Source organism: Guillardia theta (assembly GCF_000315625.1).
Source record: "Guillardia theta CCMP2712 unplaced genomic scaffold GUITHscaffold_118, whole genome shotgun sequence".
NCBI classification, from domain to species: Eukaryota; class Cryptophyceae; order Pyrenomonadales; family Geminigeraceae; genus Guillardia; species Guillardia theta.
Genome location: NW_005434556.1, coordinates 122,875 through 143,175, shown reverse-complemented (window position 1 = coordinate 143,175; position 20,301 = coordinate 122,875). Strand labels below are relative to the sequence as shown.

At 56.0% G+C, this 20,301-nt stretch overlaps 3 protein-coding genes across 3 annotated transcripts; 2 read left to right on the top strand and 1 right to left on the bottom strand.

The window, feature by feature from the left end:
* Positions 1-8,114: 8,114 nt before the first annotated feature.
* GUITHDRAFT_79380 (hypothetical protein) lies at positions 8,115-9,422 on the top strand (the record flags this gene model as incomplete). The annotated part of the gene is made up of 2 exons (XM_005822835.1): positions 8,115-8,270; positions 8,463-9,422. The coding sequence occupies 2 exons, from the start codon at positions 8,115-8,117 to the stop codon at positions 9,420-9,422; spliced, it is 1,116 nt and encodes a 371-aa protein (XP_005822892.1).
* An 890-nt stretch (positions 9,423-10,312) lies between these two features.
* Positions 10,313-14,133, bottom strand: GUITHDRAFT_117944 (hypothetical protein; the record flags this gene model as incomplete). The annotated part of the gene is made up of 19 exons (XM_005822834.1): positions 10,313-10,381; positions 10,658-10,681; positions 10,731-10,889; positions 11,284-11,343; positions 11,392-11,424; positions 11,491-11,528; positions 11,609-11,662; positions 11,719-11,785; positions 11,828-11,872; positions 12,172-12,231; positions 12,282-12,341; positions 12,392-12,508; positions 12,569-12,754; positions 12,803-13,258; positions 13,386-13,473; positions 13,526-13,651; positions 13,706-13,752; positions 13,804-14,035; positions 14,084-14,133. The coding sequence occupies 19 exons, from the start codon at positions 14,131-14,133 to the stop codon at positions 10,313-10,315; spliced, it is 1,971 nt and encodes a 656-aa protein (XP_005822891.1).
* A 2,528-nt stretch (positions 14,134-16,661) lies between these two features.
* On the top strand, positions 16,662-18,398 carry GUITHDRAFT_55424 (hypothetical protein; the record flags this gene model as incomplete). The annotated part of the gene is made up of 2 exons (XM_005822833.1): positions 16,662-17,264; positions 17,883-18,398. Coding segments are annotated over 2 exons (1,119 nt in total), but the record flags the coding sequence as incomplete, so codon positions are not given.
* Between the last annotated feature and the right edge of the window lie 1,903 nt (positions 18,399-20,301).

The window sequence follows — 20,301 nt, the reverse complement described above, 5'->3', positions numbered from 1 at the left end:
ACAAGCAGCGACAAGGTTTAGTTACTCTACGAAAACAATGCCAGCAGGCATTGTCGTGTAAGAAGATGCTGCGATAATGATGAGGAGGAGAATGAGAATTGTGATGATGATGATGGAGAGGAGGTGGAAGAGCACGACGAAGAGGAGGATGATCAAGATGATGATGAGAATGATATGATAATGATGATGGAGTTGCTGATGATGATGATGGAATTGCTGATGATGATGATGGAGATGAGGAGGAGGAGGAGGAGGAGGAGGAGGATGGAGATGATGATCATGGAGAGAATGATGATGTGGATGATGATGATGAATACATTGAGCCCTGATGTTTACGCAGGCAGCCTCGCACATTGTTCTTTGCTGCTCTCTCCACAGTCGGACTTGGACAGATTGGACTGTGGGGGAGGTGAGGAGAACTGGGAAGGGGGGGGGAGGGGGCAGGAGGAGGAGGGTGAAAGGATGGAGGATGGAGAGAGGGAGAAAGGGAGGGCAGGAAGAGGAAAGAGGAGGGAGAGAGGGAAAGTGGCGGGGAAAAAGCAAGGAAGTTTCGATAACGAAGATTTGCCACAGCATTTCAATTATCAACTTGCTCAATATGGATGTCAACATCTTAGGGGCAAGTTTGTTGATGAGTAAATGGTGGATCCTGTTGGGAGGAGGGATTTCAATAGGTGAGAAATTTTCTGTTCACGATGATACTTGTGAAAGAATGTGAGAATTTCGAGTTATCAACATCTGATAGATCAATGTTTAAGATGTTGTGTGACATGTTCCGAACATGTAACGTATCAACATCCATTCTTGAGCATGTTATGTATCAACTTGCATGTCAACATCGCTCTTGTTGCTTTTGTCTCGTTCCGTTCTCTCGCTAACAGCAGCTCCAGTCTTCACGTGGATGGTGAAATGGCACGCGGATCATCACATCGTGAAGATTGAGGTGAGGAAGGGGGAAGTTCAAGGAGGAGGAGAGCAGGAGCAGAGGTAGGCGAGGACAAGAGCAGGGGAGCAGGTGGATCGCAGGAGCAGGAGCGCGGGAGTAGGAGGGGAGCTAGGACAGCAGCAGCAAGGCAAGCGCTTCTCTAAAGGTTTGCAGGTCATTCCCCGCGACATCGATGAGATTTTCATCACATCACATACATCCTTAGGCGAGCAGCTTCCTACTTCTCTCCCCTCCCCTCCCCGCTCCTCCTCCCCTTCCCTCTCCTCCCCTCCCCTCCCTTTTCTACTCGTCCCATCTCCTCTCCTCGCCTCTCCTCGCCTCTCCTCTCCTCTCCTCTCCTCTCCTCTCCTCTCCTCTCCCTACTCTCCTCTCCTCTCCTCTCCTCTCCTCCTTCTCGTCTCTTTCTCTGTTCCTCATCGTTGGCTTTACAGGAGGAACGACCACCAAGAGCATCACCAGCTACGACATCCAACCTCTCAACTTTGCTGCCCAGCAGGTCCGAATCCTCCTGTCTGAGCTCCTCGCTCGCTCACTTCACTTTCTCCGCTGCATCTTCCCCCCCACTCCTTGCTCTTCTCTCCCCCTCCTTCCCCTCAATCTCTCCACCGCCGCCGCCTCCTCCCTCTCCTCCCCCCTCTCGTCCTCCTCCTCCTCCTCCTCCTCCTCACTTTCTTATCAGATCAACTCTACGGTGCGAGGGCTGAAGCTTCGGGGCGATCAGTTCAACTACATCATAGAGGAGGACGGCATGATCCATCATCCTCTTGTCCTCACCAGGATAGCCCGAGGCCTCCCTGCTAATGAACGACCCTGATCTTTCCGCTCCTCCCCCCAACCGATCGGACTTTCCTCCTCCTCCTCCTCCCCTCCCCGGTTCCCGGGGGGCCCCCACACAACCTCCTGCGGCTCCTCGTCGTACGGCAGCGACGGTCAGACGATCCGACTCGGGCCATTTCCAAAAGTTTACCTGCCGACGGCCGCCCCAGTCACTTCTCAGTGTCACGCGGCCATCGGCGCCGGGCCCCGGGCCCCGGGCCCGCCGCAGGGCCGGGCAGTGGGAGCCGGGTGGTGGCCGGTGGCCCCTCATCGTCAGTGAGCCCTAGGTGGGGGTCACCCCACCCTGCTGGGAATGATTCTCCGGAATGACCCCCCACCCCCTACTTTACTGCTAACTACCCCTTCGAATGCCTATTGATAGACCCCCTCATACACCAGTCTCCTGTTCCTCTCTCTGTTCCTCTCTCCTCTCTCCTGCTCTCTTCCTCTAGTCTTCTCTTGCTCTCTTCCTCTAGTCTTCTCTTGCTCTCTCCCTCTAGTCTTCTCTTGCTCTCTTCCTCTAGTCTTCTCTTGCTCTCTCCCTCTAGTCTAGTCTTGCTCTCTTCCTCTAGTCTTCTCTTGCTCTCTCCCTCTAGTCTTCTCTTTCTCTCTCCCTCTAGTCTAGTCTTGCTCTCTCCCTCTAGTCTTCTCTTTCTCTCTTCCTCTAGTCTAGTCTTGCTCTCTTCCTCTAGTCTAGTCTTGCTCTCTTTCTCTAGTCTTCTCTTGTCTCTTCCTCTAGTCTAGTCTTGATCTCTCCCTCTAGTCTTCTCTTGCTCTCTCCCTCTAGTCTTCTCTTTCTCTCTTCCTCTAGTCTAGTCTTGCTCTCTTCCTCTAGTCTAGTCTTGCTCTCTTCCTCTAGTCTAGTCTTGCTCTCTTCCTCTAGTCTAGTCTTGCTCTCTTCCTCTAGTCTAGTCCTTCTCTCTTCCTCTAGTCTAGTCTTGCTCTCTTTCTCTAGTCTTCTCTTGTCTCTTCCTCTAGTCTAGTCTTGATCTCTCCCTCTAGTCTAGTCTTGCTCTCTTCCTCTAGTCTAGTCTTGCTCTCTTCCTCTAGTCTAGTCTTGCTCTCTTCCTCTAGTCTTCTCTTGATCTCTTCCTCTAGTCTAGTCTTGCTCTCTTCCTCTAGTGTTGTCTTCTTATGTTAATCTTCTCCCTCCTCCTCTTCCTTCTTCATCCCCCGCTTCTCTAGTATGTCGGGGAATGACAGCAGGGTTGAGCTTCACCGTATCTGCGCGTGTTGTAATTCCTCCGACGCTGACGACCCGCCAAGCCGGCTCGATACAGATACTCTATTCAGCGGCGATCCTCCCTTCAAGGTGCTGTTCTTCGCCGACGCGGAGCAGCGATGCGGACTCAACGTCGAGGAGGAGAGAGACTTGATCAGAGACCGCTTCATGGCAGGAGCTCACGAGCAAGGAGACGCTGCGTTCATAGGGTTCGCCAAGAATGTTGTTTTCGAGTATTGCTTCAAGAAGAAGATCACCGACCTTGCCCGGGAGCTGAGCAGAGTAGAGCCAGTCGTCCTCCACCTTGCTTGCCATGGCTACCAAGACGGTAAGATCTGCATAGGCGGCAAGCATCATACCCCTCAAGAGCTCACCGATACACTGGCTGAGCTGGTGAAGGAGCACAGGTACCTGCGGCTGGTGGTGCTCAACTTGTGCTGGTCGGGTATCGTAGCGCAGGAGCTGATCAAGCATGTGGACTTTGTGATCGGGCATGAGACGGAAGTTCCTGACGAAGACGCGATCGACATGGCTAAGAGCCTCTACTACTGGATGGGTCGCAACTACCCGCTGCTCACAAACTTCAAGATCATGTCCCGCCCGTGCTGTCGCACAAGTCATCTTCTGGCTCGCGTCCCCAGCAACCCGCGTACCTGGAAGGCAGCTGGAGTAAATGCTTGCAAGAAGCTGCTTGTCAACAACAACAAACAGTCAGGCGCCGATGACGGTCAGCTTGTAGAGGACCTCAAGCAGGTGACGCAGGGTCTACGGCAAGTCATTGATGGGGAGCCAGCAGAGTCAGTGGACTCGGAAGGAGGATCGGAGGCAGAAGTTTTTGTGGCCGCGTATTGTGGTGAAGATGCGGAGGCGTTCAGAGATCGAGCGAGAGCAGCATGCAAGTACTTCCTCTCAAGCAGCAATCACGAGCTGCCGCGCTGGCGGATCTGCTCAGTGATCCTGATGTGTTTCTTACAGTACAAAGATGTATCGTTCGCTTCGCGAGTGATGCTGGGGAATTTCTACTCGATTGTCGAAGAGGAGCTTGTAGGACGCGAGTTTATCGAGGAGGTGATGAGCTACTTCAACGATAGAAGGATCTTCGCTCCCTCGTTCGAGGCTTGGAGGAACGAGTCTGGCCGGGAAGTGCCGAAAGAGAAGACGTGCATTGCGATCTTGGATTATACGATCGTGACTGAGCTACGCCGCGTCATCTCAGATGCCGACGAGCAGCGAGATGCTCTAGCCGTGTGGAAGCGACGAGTGCAAGATAAATGCTACGAGGCTTCCGTGTCGTCAGAGGAGGCGATGGACTTGATAGAGGGCCATCTCCGGAAGCAGAGCTACCTTCAAAACGGGCAGAAGCTGCTGTTCTACTGCTCTGTGCTGGACAAGGCAGTGGAGGTAGGAAGCTTCGTGATGCTGATGAAGATGACGAGACTGAGCGACATCTTCTTGTGCTGCTCGCTGCTGGAATACAACAAGCGCCGGGAGACCCAAGACTGCAAGACCAACGAGCTGGAGGGCTGGAGGACGTGGGTCAGCAGCTCTGGCTGGGTCGTTCACGATGAAGAGCAGGGGATGATGTGGAATGAGGTGGAGGAAGATTGGAGGGAGGAGATGGGAAAGGCCTTCGAAGACATGGAGCGAAGAGATCTGAAGGGCTTGAGGAGCGTTGGTGACTTCTTGCTTGGAAGCGATCGAGAAGTGAATCGTGAGAGGGAGGAAGCAGAAGGGAAGCAAGACTATAAGAAGCGCAGAGTCGAGGTAAAGCAAGAGAGTCCGGCTAAGGCCAGTGGCTCTCCAGGGAGCAGCAACAGCAAGAAGGATGTACCCGTAGGGTTCAGCAAGAAAGATTTCGAAGAGGCTGCTGATATCAAGGCAAGCGAAGGATGAGATTCCGTTTGTTGTCCTGACTTGGAGATTTGCTGGGCAGGTCAAGCTGGAGCAAGACCAATGGATGAGCTATGTAGAGGTAAGACGAAGATTTACTTGCAAGAGTCGGTCTTGACGTTTTATTTTGTCATGTTCGCTCCTTCAACTCTGCTTGGGTATAAACAGGAAATGACGGTAAACCATCAAACAACACATGCATCACATTTCGTACACCTCGAATCAGATGAGAGAAGAAGTCTATTCGAGACCATGACAGAAAGTCTTAGCTTGGGTTCATTGCTGACATCATAATTGTGGCATCACTTTGACTTGACTATCACGAGCCACATGTGAGGATAGGATGAGAGCTTGAGCGAAGGAGAGAGAGAGTGAAACCACACAAAGTCTTTCACCGGCTTTTAACTTCTAACGCTTTGTTTGATCATCCAGGGCAAAGTCGAAGAGGACGTTGATGACAAGCTTTCCTGGTGGAACAGCAGCGCTTCTGTCAAAAATGAGCCCTTGGTCGACCACAAGTCAGTTGGGGTACAAGACCAGCGACTCAGTAGCATGTGCGTCTGCTGCAACGACCAGCAGCTCGACCATGCAGCCGACGATACCAACGACTCTCTCTTCTCATGCGACCTCCCTCACAAGGTCCTCTTCTTCGCCGACGCGAAGGAGCGCAGCGACTTGGATGTAGAGCGGGAGAGGAAGGAGATCAGAGAGGAGTTTATGAAAGGAGCTCGCGACAAAGGAGACGCGGCGTTCATCAAGTTTGCTGAGAGCGTGAGCTTTGAGTCGAGCTTCTACCGGGACTTCGGAGACCTCATGTGTGAGATTGACGATCATCAGCCCGTCATCCTCCACCTGGCCTGCCATGGCACCGAGAGCGGCAACATCGAGATAGGAGGCAAGAGCATCTCCGCGGAGCAGCTTGCAAGGTCTCTGAGTCACGTGGTCAAGGGGAGCAAGAAGCTGCGTCTGGTGGTGCTCAACTTGTGCTGGTCGGGTATCGTAGCGCAGGAGCTGATCAAGCATGTGGACTTTGTGATCGGGCACGAGGCAGCAGTAGCAGACGAGGACGCGATCAAGTTCACCAAGAAGCTGTACTACTGGATGGGTCGGAACCTCTCGCTGCATGCGAATGTCAAGGACCTGTCTCGGTTTGCATGCCCTGAGAGTCACCTGCTGGCTCGGGTGTCGAGCGATGTGATCACATGGAGCAGACGGGAAGACACTCACGATCGACCACCAGGAGACGAGGGACCTCAGCGAAAGAAAGTCAAGACAGGAGGACTTGAACCTCATGATGAAGATCAAGACGGTCGCAAAATCGATGCAGCAGCTTGCGAGGCTGGTAGGAATGCTGTAGCACCAACAGAGGCAAGTATGGAGAAGCTGGGAGCTGACTCAGGCGATGTTGGAATGGCTCTGAAGAAGGAGCTTCAGGCAAACAAATCACTCTCGGGTGCTAGTGAAGGTCAAGAATCGAAAAGCTCAGAAGAGAAATCCAGCCATGTGTCGCCATCCAACCAGACCTCGAGCAGCTCCATGGCAAGACAGCACGTGATAGACCAACTGGAGCAAGCGAGCAGCGCGGAGGAGATCGTGAGAATCTTGAAGGAGCTGCAAAGACCTGAAAACAAGGGCAAGATGAAACGGAGAGAAATAGAGCTTGTCATAAGAACAATGGGAAAGAAGAATGTGAAGGCTCATCCATTGAGAAAGGATATACAGGTGATCGCATGCAAAATACTGGGAAACCTGGCAAAGACAAACATCAAATCAAGGGTGGAAATTGCAAAGCACAAAGGTATCGAGGCCGTGCTCGCAGCCATGCAAGCACATCCCGCCAGCCTGGATGTACAGCAGCAAGCGTGCAGGGCGCTGCGGAGCCTGGCTGTCATCAACGACATCCATGTCAAGATGGCGGGGCTGGGGGGCATCGAGGCCGTGCTCGCAGCCATGCGCGCACATCCCGCCAGCCTGGATGTACAGCAGCACGCGTGCGGGGCGCTGACAAGCCTGGCTGTCAACAACGACAACCAGGTCAAGATCGCGGGGCTCGGGGGCATCGAGGCCGTGCTCGCAGCCATGCGCGCACATCCCGCCAGCCAGCCCGTACAGCAGCTCGCGTGCGGGGCGCTGCGGAGCCTGGCTGGCATCGACGACAACCGTGTCAAGATCGCGGGGCTCGGGGGCATCGAGGCCGTGCTCGCAGCCATGCGCGAACATCCCTTCAGCCAGTCCATACAGCAAGACGCGTGCGGGGCGCTTGGGAGCCTGGCTGTCAACGACGACAACCGTGTCAAGATCGCGGGGCTCGGGGGCATCAAGGCCGTGCTCGCAGCCATGCGCAAACATCCCGCCAGCCAGTCCATACAGCAGCACGCGTGCGGGGCGCTGGGCAGCCTGGCTGTCAACGCCGACATTCGTGTCAAGATCGCGGGGCTCGGGGGCATCGAGGCCGTGCTCGCAGCCATGCGCGCACATCCCGCCAGCCAGCCTGTACAGCAGCAGGCGAGCGGGGCGCTGCGGAGCCTGGCTGTCAACGCCGACAACAAGGTCAAGATCGCGGGGCTCGGGGGCATCGAGGCCGTGCTCGCAGCCATGCGCGCACATCCCGCCAGCCTGGATGTACAGCAGCAGGCGTGCAGGGCGCTACGGAGCCTGGCTTTCGAAGAAAACAACGAGGTCAAGATCGCGGGGCTCGGGGGCATCGAGGCCGTGCTCGCAGCCATGCGTGCACATCCCGCCAGCCAGCCCGTACAGGAGAACGCGTGCGGGGCGCTGACAAGCCTGGCTGTCAACGCCGACAACCGTGTCAAGATCGCGGGGCTCGGGGGCATCGAGGCCGTGCTCGCAGCCATGCGCGCACATCCCGCCAGCCTGGACGTACAGCAGCACGCATGCAGGGTGCTGACAAGCCTGGCTGTCAACGCCGACAACCGTGTCAAGATCGCGGGGCTCGGGGGCATCGAGGCCGTGCTCGCAGCCATGCGCGAGCATCCCGCCAGCCAGTCCATACAGGATTTGGCGACCTGGAGAATTTTGACCTTAAATGTCGACGCCCAAAGGCATGTCAAGATCGCGGGGCTCAGGGGCATCGAGGCCGTGCTCGCAGCCATGCGTGCACATCCCGCCAGCCAGGATGTACAGCAGCAAGCGTGCGGGGCGCTGGGGAACCTGGCTGTCAACGACGACAACAAGGTCAAGATGGCGGGGCTGGGGGGCATCGAGGCCGTGCTCGCAGCCATGCGCGCACATCCCGCCAGCCTGGATGTACAGCAGCAGGCGTGCGGGGCGCTGTCAAGTCTGGCTGCCAACGCCGACAACCGTGTCAAGATCGCGGGGCTCGGGGGCATCGAGGCCGTGCTCGCAGCTATGCGCGCACATCCCGCCAGCCAGCCCGTACAGGAGAACGCGTGCTGGACGCTGCGAAGCCTGGCTATCAACGCCGACAACGAGGTCAAGATCGCGGGGCTCGGGGGCATCGAGGCCGTGCTCGCAGCCATGCAAGCACATCCCGCCAGCCAGCCCGTACAGCAGCTCGCGTGCGGGGCGCTGGGGAACCTGGCTGTCATCAACGACAACCAGGTGAAGATCGCGGGGCTCGGGGGCATCGAGGCCGTGCTCGCAGCCATGCGCGCACATCTCGCCAGCCTGGATGTACAGCAGCACGCGTGCGGGGCGCTGGGCAGCCTGGCTATCAACGACGACAACCGTGTCAAGATCGCGGGGCTCGGGGGCATCGAGGCCGTGCTCGCAGCCATGCGCGCACATCCCGCCAGCCAGCCCGTACAGCAGCTCGCGTGCGGGGCGCTTGGGAGCCTGGCTATCAACGCCGACAACGAGGTCAAGATCGCGGGGCTCGGGGGCATCGAGGCCGTGCTCGCAGCCATGCAAGCACATCCCGCCAGCCAGCCTGTACAGCAGCAGGCGTGCAGGGCGCTGACAAGCCTGGCTATCAATGCCGACAACCGTGTCAAGATCGCGGGGCTCGGGGGCATCGAGGCCGTGCTCGCAGCCATGCGTGCACATCCCGCCAGCCAGCCCGTACAGCAGCACGCGTGCGGGGCGCTGACATGCTTGGCTATCAACTCCCAAAGCCGTGTCAAGATCGCGGGGCTCGGGGGCATCGAGGCCGTGCTCGCAGCCATGCAAGCACATCCCTTCAGCCAGCCCGTACAGGAGCAGGCGTGCGGGGCGCTTGGGAGCCTGGCTGTCAACGATGACAACGAGGTCAAGATCGCGGGGCTCGGGGGCATCGAGGCCGTGCTCGCAGCCATGCGCAAGCATTGCAGGAGCGAGAAACTACTTGTTGAGGCCATCAGCCTTCTGGCACGTTTTGATTCAAATATAATCAGCAAGGTCCAATTTTTTCCGATATGTCTTAGCTTAATGTACTTTTTCTGTCTTGCAGAGCCGGCTGATAGAGTCTCGTGTGAGAGATCTTGTCTCCGATGCCATGAACAGCTTCAAGCAGAATACCATCATACAAGAGAAGGGCAAGATTGTTCTAGAAGCGCTGCAATGACGTTGTCGATCATTGTAGCATGCTGATGTACACAAATCAAGCTATGTAATGCTGTCATCAATACAGCGCCAATCACACTGCTGGTAGTGTAAGGAAAACGCGATATGTCTTAAAGCAATGTGCACCAGGTTTACACGTGTACATGCTGTATTGTTACGATTGATTACATACGAGGCACAATACCTGTTATGACTTTTGCTAAACTCACCATCTGACCATTACCGCAGTCATCCTACAAGCTCGTCTCCTGGGGTTGAACACTTCACCAATTCTCAACGTAAATCACATGCTCTATGCCGGAATCATCAAATATCGTAAACCCTAAGCACGAGTTCTCAGGTGCGGGGATGATCCAAAGGCGTTCGAAGCAGAACAAGCAGCAGCAGCATTGTTCAGGATATCTACACTCTATAGCATCAGAGGTTGTTGAAGATATCATCTGCAATCATGAGATCGCAAGTCTGCGATCTGAATGACAAGTCAGTGGTAGTCAGACAAACTTAAAGCAATGGAAATCTCCTCCTCCTCCTCCTCGTCCTGCCGCTCCTCTCGATCCTCCTGCTCCTCGTCCTGCTGATCCTCTATTGCCTGGCTCCTTTCATTTGCTGATCACTCTTGTTTTCTAACCATAGAAGACTCATACATCCAGGTCCTCGAGCCTGCAGAACGTACCCCTCCTCCCTCCAGCCTGCAGAGCGTACCCCTCCTCCCTCCAGCCTGCAGAACTTACCCCTCCTCCCTCGAGCCTGCAGAACGTACCCCTCCTCCCTCCAGCCTGCAGAGCGTACCCCTCCCTCCCTCCAGCCTGCAGAACCTACCCCTCCTCCCTCCAGCCTGCAGAACCTACCCCTCCCTCCCTCCAGCCTGCAGAACGTACCCCTCCCTCGGCTCTAAGGTTCTTCCTGCTCTCTGTCTTTCATCTTTTCTTCTTCACCTCCATCTCGAGGGTGTAGATTCGACTAGCAGCTCGTTGTAGCGCAGACTCCTGACAAACGACCGTGAGAGAAAGTAAAATGAAGTCAAAAAGAAACCCTCTCCTCCTGCTCTGATTCTTCTACTCTTCTCTCCTCTCCTCCTCCTCTCTCCTCCCCTCCTTCCTCCTCCTCTCTCCTTTCCCTACACCCTTCCCCATCTCCTTGCTCCTCTCATGCCCTCTCCCCTCCCTTCTCTCCCTCCTCCCTCCTCTCCTCTCCTCTCCCTTCCCCCTCTCCTCCTCTTCCTCCTCCTATCCCCTCTCCCCTCCCCTCCCTCCTCTCCTCACCAGACTCTTCACCACGTTCACCTTCTGCAGCGCAACCGTCACTGACGTCAGCAGCTCCTCCCCCTCGTCGCACCTCCTCCATCACTTCATTCCGCTGCTGCCTCGCCTCCAGCTTCTCCTCCAGCTCCTTCAACCTGCTCCCGCCCGGCCCCGTCAGCTCCTGCAGGACGGCAGAGCCGTCGGACCTCTGCGAGCTCGAGGGCAGGCAGATCTCGAAGACGTTGTCGCGCGCCTGCGAGGAGGAGGAGGTGAGCGACAGGACGAGAGGAGCTGAAGATGCAGGTGGGGGAGAGAGAGGAAGGGAGGGGGGAGAAAGCGAGAGAGGAAGGGAGGCAGAGAGAGGAAGGGAGGGGGGAGAGGAGGAGAGGAGGAGAGGAGGAGAGGAACAGCACATCAGGGAGCAGGAGCAGCTACGTCCAGCAGAAGCAGGAGGTGAGAGAAATAGAGATAACACCAGCACCCAGCAGGAATCGAGCAGCAGTAGCGAGATGCAAATGCAGAGAACAAGGGAACAGGAGGAGGAGGTGGTGGAGGTGGAGAAGGAGGAGGAGAAGGAGGAGGAGAAGGATGCAGGAGGATGGAGGAGGAGGATGGAGGAGGAGATGGAGGAGGAGGAGACGACTGACTCTGTTGAAGAGCAAGTGATATTCACGGACGAGGTTCTGATATTTCGCCTGATGGTAAGACTGCAAGACAACCTATCAGCTCTCACCAAGACATCTACTACATCTCACGTAGACGTTCTTCAAGCTCTCTATCAATCCCTCCTGCTCACAATGTCATGCCTTGAAGCTCCAACCCCTGCTCATGTCGAATATCTTTGCCTGTTTCACAATCATCCCCTCAAGCTTTGAAATCTGCTCGTCGACATCTGCAGACAGGTTTCAAACCTTGGCCCTTCTTCTACCTCTCCCTCTCTGCCTCCCCCAGGGTTTCTCCCCTCCTCCTCACCGAGCTGCAGGGTCATCAGCACATGGAGAGCACGCGTCAAACACGAGATCTCGTCTGTGATGGTAGTCGTCATCCATCGCGATCCTCCTGACCTCTCTCTCTCCCCTCACCTCGAAGATGAGAGTTGTGCTTTGTGTAAGAAGACATCTTCTTCTCGCTCTGTTGTCTGTGGTTCAGCTAGTGCGGCCACGAGCACATCAGTCTCGACACGACATGTACCTGACGTAGTTCCTTCAAAGTGTGGGAGATTCTCTCTTCAGATTGCTGCTCCCATCGTCAGCATTGTAATCATCATCATCTCCATCATCATCATCTCCATCATCATCTCCATCATCATCCATCATCTCCATCATCGTCGTCATCATTTGAATTATCATCATCGTAATCATCGTCATCTGAATCTGCATCTACATTATCTCCATCATCATCATCTCCATCATCATCATCATCATTATCATCATCACCATCGTCATCATCATCACCATCGTCATCATCTCCATCTCCATCATCGTCGTCATCATCTCCATCCGTGCAATCATCATTCATGCCTCCTTGCACGTCACCTTCAGTCTCTCTTCCATCGCCTCAGCATACTCATCTTTCTCTTGTTGAAACTGTCTTATCTGACAGCACTCCCTCATCACCACAGCCTTTCTTCATCCCAACACTCTACCAGCTCTACAATCTTGCCGTCTGAAGCAGCTTTCCCTTCCCTCATCTCCGCATACTCCACCTTCGCTCTCTCGTTACCACAACAACATGTCCTCTCCTCCCGCACAAGACCTGCAGCCCCCGCATATCCTCCTGCAAGCTCTCCAAGACGTTGCTCAAGATCTCATTCTTCTGCTGTAAGACCTGATTGTCTTGTCGCGCCTTCTCCAGCTCCTCTACGTTGACCTCCTGCACACCAACAACACCCTCGTCTCATCCTCCGCACCCTTCACCTCTCCTCCACCTCACCCGCATGCTCTCTGATGTTTGTAGCTTCTGTTCGACCTCCTTCATCGCTTCTTCCGCTTCCTCCAGCTTTTGTTCCTTGCAGACACGCAACTTCACACGCGCGTCTCGCCCAGCAAGACAGGCAGTATGAGGTATCACATGCAACAAGCTTGAGCTCCTCAGGTCCTCGACCTGCTGACGGCAGAGCTGACGCGCTCATGTCAGCTGGGGTGTGCGGTGTACTTGTCAAGTCACGTTGAGGTCGTGAAGAGCTCTTGCGATCTGCTCTCCTTGCTGCGTTTCTATCTGCCTCCTGCTCTCCATCTCTCCCTCCATCTCCTCCAGCCTCCCATTCAGCCTTGTCTTGTCTTCTTCCAGCCCGTCGCCTCTGTTGCAGCCGTAACCTCGAACTAGCGGCTGCAACGGCAATCGATCGCACCTTGACGTCTGCTGCTCGACCTCGAGCTCGAGGCCTTTCAGTCGCTCGATCTCCTGCTGCATCGACTCGTTTGAAGCCTTCACCTCCCTCAGCTTGCTCTGCTCCAGCATGTCACCAGCTCTACAAGCATCCACCCACTGCTCCTCCTCCTGCTTCTCCACCTGCTGCTGCTGCTGCTGCTGCTGCTGCTGCTGCTGCTGCTGCTGCTGCTGCTGCTGCTGCTGCTGCTGCTGCTGCTGCTGCTGCTGCTGCTGCTGCTGCTGCTGCTGCTGCTGCTCATCATCATAATCATAATCATCTCCTGCCTAGCTGCTGCTGCTGCTGCTGCTGCTGCTGCTGCTGCTCATCATTTCCTGCCTATCTCCTCCCTCTCGTCCTCCTCCAGCTAAGTCGCCGCACAGCACGCAAGGAGCGCAGACTCGCCTTGAGACAAGCGACGCGGCCTTGCGACTCTTCTCGCAGCCTCTTCATCTCTTGCTTGTGACGGCTGATCATTCCTCGCCATCACAAGCTTATCACCCCTGCCGCCACCAACTCACTCCTCCTGCATCTTCAGCACTTGAGTCATGTCAAACGACTTGTTCTCCTCTGCCTGCAGGCTTGCAGACCTGTACAGCCATGTCAGCTCCGGCAAGCGCTTCTTGCCATGCAGCAGCATGTCAGCCCTGTAGACAGAGCAAGCACACGGCATTGCTCGTGCAAGCAGCTTCCTGTCGCACCTCAGCTTCTCTTCCAGCATCTTCATCTTGGTCTGCTCGCTCACAAGCTGCAGCACCTCCATCAGCATCGTCTCCGCCACAGCCGTCGACCTCGTCACCTGTTGCTCTAGCGCTGAGATCCTGACCATGCTCTTGAGATCCTTGCACGACATCTCGCGTATCCTCGACATCCACCATGACTCCTGCTCGGTCGCGAGGACCGCGGAGATCGTCTGCTCGCGATGCTTGTGCGTCAGCAGCACCTCGAGAGGGCAAGCAGGCGTCACCTTGGAGAGGCAGCTTGCCTTTGCTCTTCTCTTGTCCGTCACACAGTCATAGGACATGCGGGAGCTGCTCAGGAGACGTGAGCAGCAGATGAGACGATGGCGAGGAGCTCACCGGTCGAGGGAGTTGTTTCCTCTCATCGCTACGGCTCTCGACTCGTTCATCTAGCAGCCTCTCTCAGCTCTCACAAGATCATCTAGACAGTAAGCTAGCCCATGCTCTATGTCCTCTGCCCTATACTCCATACCTCCTCCAATCCCCTCCCCCTCCATGCATCACTCCAGGTTTATTGACTGAAAAAGAAGGGCAAACCGAAGCAAACAAAGGAGGGGGAGGATAAAGCCTACAAACCCGCCTCAATAAAATACTAGGAAACGAAGGAGACAGCGAAAACCGGCACTCCAACCACGTAAGCGACGGCATGCACGACAAGCAGGGGAACAAGGATCAGGACAAAGAGCAGTAGCGCAAGGCCCCTGCGAGGAGGACGGCAAGACCCATACGAGAGCGATACTGCCGAAACAGGCGAGCACGCAAACGATGAAAGCCAGGGTCCCCATACACCGCCTCCTGAGCGCATCCATCCCACTCCGCTGTCAGCGTAGCTCCATGGTGATCCGCCAGGTACCAGAGAAACCGCAAAGCGTCAGCATGAAGAAGACCATCCGTACCTGCAGTGAAGGGAAGAAAGGCCTTCGGCGGGTGATGGGTGCCATAACTGGCGCGATGATCCGAAATCTTCTGTTGGGCGGGGCCGGAGAGCGCAGAAAGTCCGACGGGGCTGCCGCTGCTGTTGTAGGGATGTGTCATCGTGAAGTCCAGAACCAGCCCATTCCAGGTGTGGGTGGAGAGGCCAGGGAGCCAAAGGTCGCCCATGTGTCGGTTGGTGGGGCCATGCTGAGGAACAAGGGTCCGGGTGTGTCGCAGTCCCTGTTGATGGAGCTTCGTGACGATACCAGCCTCCACACAAATGTCGCGAAGAACCACAGTGCACTGCTCATGTGCAGTGGTCCAGAGAGCAGTGCGATGACGACAATTGGCCAGATGAGAGACACTGCTTCCCGCCGATGGATCCAGAGCTGTAGCACAACGATCACAGGTGGGAGGCAGCCTAGCCGGGGGTAGCCCATGCTAGTCATCACTGAGTGATGACTACCTTTTCATTCATCCTTCAGGACCCCACCCCCCTCCGCCTTCTTGATCTTTCGATCAAGAAATTCTCATTTGAATTAATACATGAAATCTTCAAAGATTCAGACAAAAGCTGCTGGGAATCTATTTCATGCCCCCCCCGAATACTGAATATAATTTGATTGGCGCTCTCGTGGCAGCCGCTGCCCATGCTCAGAGGTCATCGCAGCAGGAGCTCATGGCATGTCTGACGCTCTAGCGCCTTCCCTCCTCTTCCTCCCCCATGACCTGACAGACCATGACTAGTACGCTCAGCAAGATCTGCGTCTGCTGCAACGACCAGCAGCTCGACCATGCAGCAGACGATACGAACGACTCTCTCTTCTCATGCGACCTCCCTCACAAGGTCCTCTTCTTCGCCGACGCGAAGGAGCGCAGCGACTTGGATGTAGAGCGGGAGAGGAAGGAGATCAGAGAGGAGTTTATGAAAGGAGCTCGCGCCAAAGGAGACGCGGCGTTCATCAAGTTTGCTGCGAGCGTGAGCTTTGAGTCGAGCTTCTACCGGGACTTCGAAGACCTCATGTGTGAGATTGACGATCATCAGCCCGTCATCCTCCACCTGGCCTGCCATGGCACCGAGAGCGGCAACATCGAGATAGGAGGCAAGAGCATCTCCGCTGAGCAGCTTGCAAGGTCTCTGAGTCACGTGGTCAAGGGGAGCAAGAAGCTGCGTCTGGTGGTGCTCAACTTGTGCTGGTCAGGTATTGTAGCGCAGGAGCTGATCAAGCATGTGGACTTTGTGATCGGGCACGAGGCAGCAGTAGCAGACGAGGACGCGATCAAGTTCACCAAGAAGCTGTACTACTGGATGGGTCGGAACCTGTCGCTGCATGCGAATGTCAAGGACCTGTCTCGGTTTGCATGCCCTGAAAGTCACCTGCTGGCTCGGGTGTCGAGCGATGTGATCACATGGAGGAGACGGGAAGACACTCACGATCGACCGCAAGGAGACGAGGGTCCTCAGCGAAAGAAAGTCAAGACAGGAGGACTTGAACCTCATGATGAAGATCAAGACGGTGACAAAATCGATGCAGCAGCTTGCGAGGCTGGTAGGAATGCTGTAGCACCAACAGAGGCAAGTATGGAGAAGCTGGGAGCTGACTCAGGAGGTGTTGAAATGGCTCTGAAGAAGGAGCTTCAGACAAACAAGTCAGACTCGGGTGCTGGTCAAGGATCGAAAAGCTCAGAAGAGAAATCCGGCCATGTGTCGCCATCCAACCAGACCTCGAGCAGCTCCATGGCAAATGCTTGCGTGATAGACCAACTGGAGCAAGCGAGCAGCGCGGAGGAGATCGTGAGAATCTTGAAGGAGCTGCAAAGACCTGGAAACAAGGGCAAGATGCAACGGATAGGAATAGAGCTTGTCATAAGAGCAATGGGAAAGAAGAATGTGAAGACCCATCAATTGAGTGAGGATGTACAGGTAACCACGTGCAAAATACTGGGAGAACTGGCAAAGACAAACATCAAATCAAGCGTCAAAATTGCGAAGCACAAAGGTATCGAGGCCGTGCTCGCTGCCATGCGTGCACATCCCGCCAGCCAGCCTGTACAGCAGCAGGCGTGCGCGGCGCTGCGGGGCCTGGCTGTCAACGACGACAACCAGGTCAAGATCGCGGAGCTTGGGGGCATCGAGGCCGTGCTCGCTGCCATGCAAGCACATCCCGCCAGCCAGGATGTACAGCAGCAGGCGTGCGCGGCGCTATGGAAACTAACTTGCAGCGCCGACAACCGTGTCAAGATCGCGGGGCTCGGGGGCATCGAGGCCGTGCTCGCTGCCATGCGTGCACATCCTGACAGCCAGGACGTACAGAAGCACGCGTGCAAAATGCTTTGCAACCTGGCTCTCAACGCCGACAACCGTGTCAAGATCGCGGGGCTCGGGGGCATCGAGGCCGTGCTCGCAGCCATGCAAGCACATCCCGCCAGCCAGCCTGTACAGCAGCAGGCGTGCGGGGCGCTTTGGAGCCTTGCTGCCAACGCCGACAACCAGGTCAAGATCGCGGGGCTCGGGGGCATCGAGGCCGTGCTCGCAGCCATGCAAGCACATCCCGCCAGCCAGCCCGTACAACAGCAGGCATGCGGGACGCTTTTCAACCTGGCTGTCAACGCCGACAACCGTGTCAAGATCGCGGAGCTCGGGGGCATCGAGGCCGTGCTTGCAGCCATGCAAGCACATCCCGCCAGCCAGGACATACAGCAGCAGGCATGCTGGGTGCTATGGAGCCTTGCTGCCAACGCCGACAACAAGGTCAAGATCGCGGGGCTCGGGGGCATCGAGGCCGTGCTCGCAGCCATGCGTGCACATCCCGCCAGCCAGCCCGTACAACAGCAGGCATGCGGGGCGCTTTGCAACCTGGCTCTCAACGCCGACAACCAGGTCAAGATCGCGGGGCTCGGGGGCATCGAGGCCGTGCTCGCAGCCATGCAAGCACATCCCGCCAGCCAGCCCGTACAGCAGCAGGCATGCTGGGTGCTATGGAGCCTTGCTACCAACGCCGACAACCGTGTCAAGATCGCGGGGCTCGGGGGCATCGAGGCCGTGCTCGCAGCCATGCAAGCACATCCCGCCAGCCAGCCCATACTGCAGCAGGCATGCAGGGCGCTATGGGTTCTTGCTGTCATCGCCGACAACCGTGTCAAGATCGCGGAGCTCGGGGGCATCGAGGCCGTGCTCGCAGCCATGCGCAAGCATCCCGCCAGCCAGGATGTACAGCAGCAGGCATGCGGGGCGCTATGGAGCCTTGCTGCCAACGCCGACAACCAGGTCAAGATCGCGGGGCTCGGGGGCATCGAGGCCGTGCTCGCAGCCATGCAAGCACATCCCGCCAGCCAGCCTGTACAGCAGCAGGCGTGCGGGGCGCTTTGGAACCTGGCTTTCCACGCTGACAACCAGGTCAAGATCGCGGGGCTCGGGGGCATCGAGGCCGTGCTCGCAGCCATGCAAGCACATCCCGCCAGCCAGCCTGTACAGCAGCAGGCGTGCTTGGCGCTATGGAGCCTGGCTGCCAACGCCGACAACCAGGTCAAGATCGCGGAGCTCGGGGGCATCGAGGCCGTGCTCGCAGCCATGCGTGCACATCCCGTTAGCCAGCCCGTACAGGGGCCTGCGTGCGGGGCAATAGCCACCCTTGCTGCCAACGCCGACAACCAGGTCAAGATCGCGGGGCTCGGGGGCATCGAGGCCGTGCTCGCAGCCATGCAAGCACATCCCGCCAGCCAGCCTGTACAGCAGCAGGCGTGCGGGGCGCTTTGGAACCTGGCTTTCCACGCTGACAACGAGGTCAAGATCGCGGGGCTCGGGGGCATCGAGGCCTTGCTCGCAGCCATGCAAGCACATCCCGCCAGCCAGCCAGTACTGCAGCAGGCATGCAGGGCGCTGTGGGTTCTTGCTGCCAATGCCAACATCTCTGGCAAGATCGCGGGGCTCGGGGGCATCGAGGCCGTGCTCGCAGCCATGCAAGCACATCCCGCCAGCCAGGATGTACAGCAGCAGGCGTGTAGGGCGCTATGGGTTCTTGCTTGCATCGCGCACAACCGTGTCAAGATCGCGGGGCTCGGGGGCATCGAGGCCGTGCTCGCAGCCATGCGCGCACATCCCGCCAGCCAGCCTGTACAGCAGCAGGCGTGCAGAATGCTTTGCAACCTGGCTGCCAACGCCGACAACCGTCTCAAGATCGCGGGGCTCGGGGGCATCGAGGCCGTGCTCGCAGCCATGCAAGCACATCCTCACAGCCAGGATTTACTGGTTGAGGCTGTATCATATCTAGCACTGTTGGATGTAGATGCAATTGGAAAGGTCGTTTATTTTTATATCCTTGAGCCTAGTTTGACATTGTTCATGCAGAGCCGGCTGATGGAGTCTCGTGTGAGAGATCTTGTTGCTGATGCCATGAACAGCTTCAAGCAGAATACCATCATACAAGAGAAGGGCAAGATTGTTCTAGAAATGATTCACGATTTCAATGTTTCAGTGTCTTGAGGTCTGCAGCGAAGACAATAAACTTCCTTCTGCATGGACTGTTGATTTCGCAGATACTCTTGGTTGGTTGAAGGCAGCACGCATCACTCATACAATCATATGAAACATTGTTTAGATGCATTTTCTTACAGTCATGAATTGACGAAGTTCGGCACGTCACGATATCCTGGCTGAAGGGCTGCAGCAAGGGTATGCCATACAAGAGTAGCCAACAAATGCGATGTAAGTCCCTACAAGAGTGTCACCATTCAAGTCATAGATCCAACGTTGAGCTGAGGTGCGAAACTTTGTGGAGTGTTGATGAAACATTCCCGCACCTCAGCTGTGCGGGGAAGGGCGTTTACTGCATTTGGTGCTTCTTTTGTTTTGTCTTAGTGTTTCCCGGTTCCTACGTTTCTTGGTCTGCTGCAATCGCTTCCATGTCTGCTTCTCTTTCTGTTCTTTGCGTTGAGTTATAGATCCGCCAGTTTGATGGGGAGGACAGTGCGGATGATTCAAGTGAAGGAGAGGAGAGGACGAGATGCGATGGAGATCAGCAAGAGAAGAAAGAGCCTTGTCCTCGTCCGCGCGACTATCTCGCGTCTTCATCGCATGTGATGGACCCTTGTCATGTCACTTCACGTGTCAAGGACAACAAGCAGCAACAAGGAGCGAAGAAAAGATGGAAAGATGATGACGGTGATGATGATGATGATGACGATGACGATGACGATGATGATGATGATGATGATGATTGATGATCATTGATGGTGGCAAGAAGGATGAGGCCGACGATGGGAAGGTTGCGCAGGGTGTCCTGAAAGATTCAAGTAGCAGCAGCAGCAGCAGCAGCAGCAGCAGCAGCAGCATTGTTCAGTATATTTACACTCTATAGCATCAGAGGTTGCTGACTTGTAGATTTCATCTGCAATGTTGAGATCGCAGGTCAGCAATCTGAATGACAAGTCAGATTGCGGTCAGACAAGCTGAAAGGAATCCAAGGACTCCTGCTGCTGCTGCTGCTCCTCCTCCTCCTGCTCCTCGTCCTGCCGCTCCTCTCGATCCTCCTGCTCCTCGTCCTGCTGATCCTCTATTGTCTGGCTCCTTTCATTTGCTGATCACTCTTGTTTTCTAACCATAGAAGGTGTCAGGTAACTGAGGTTAGCCACGTGAACGGCAG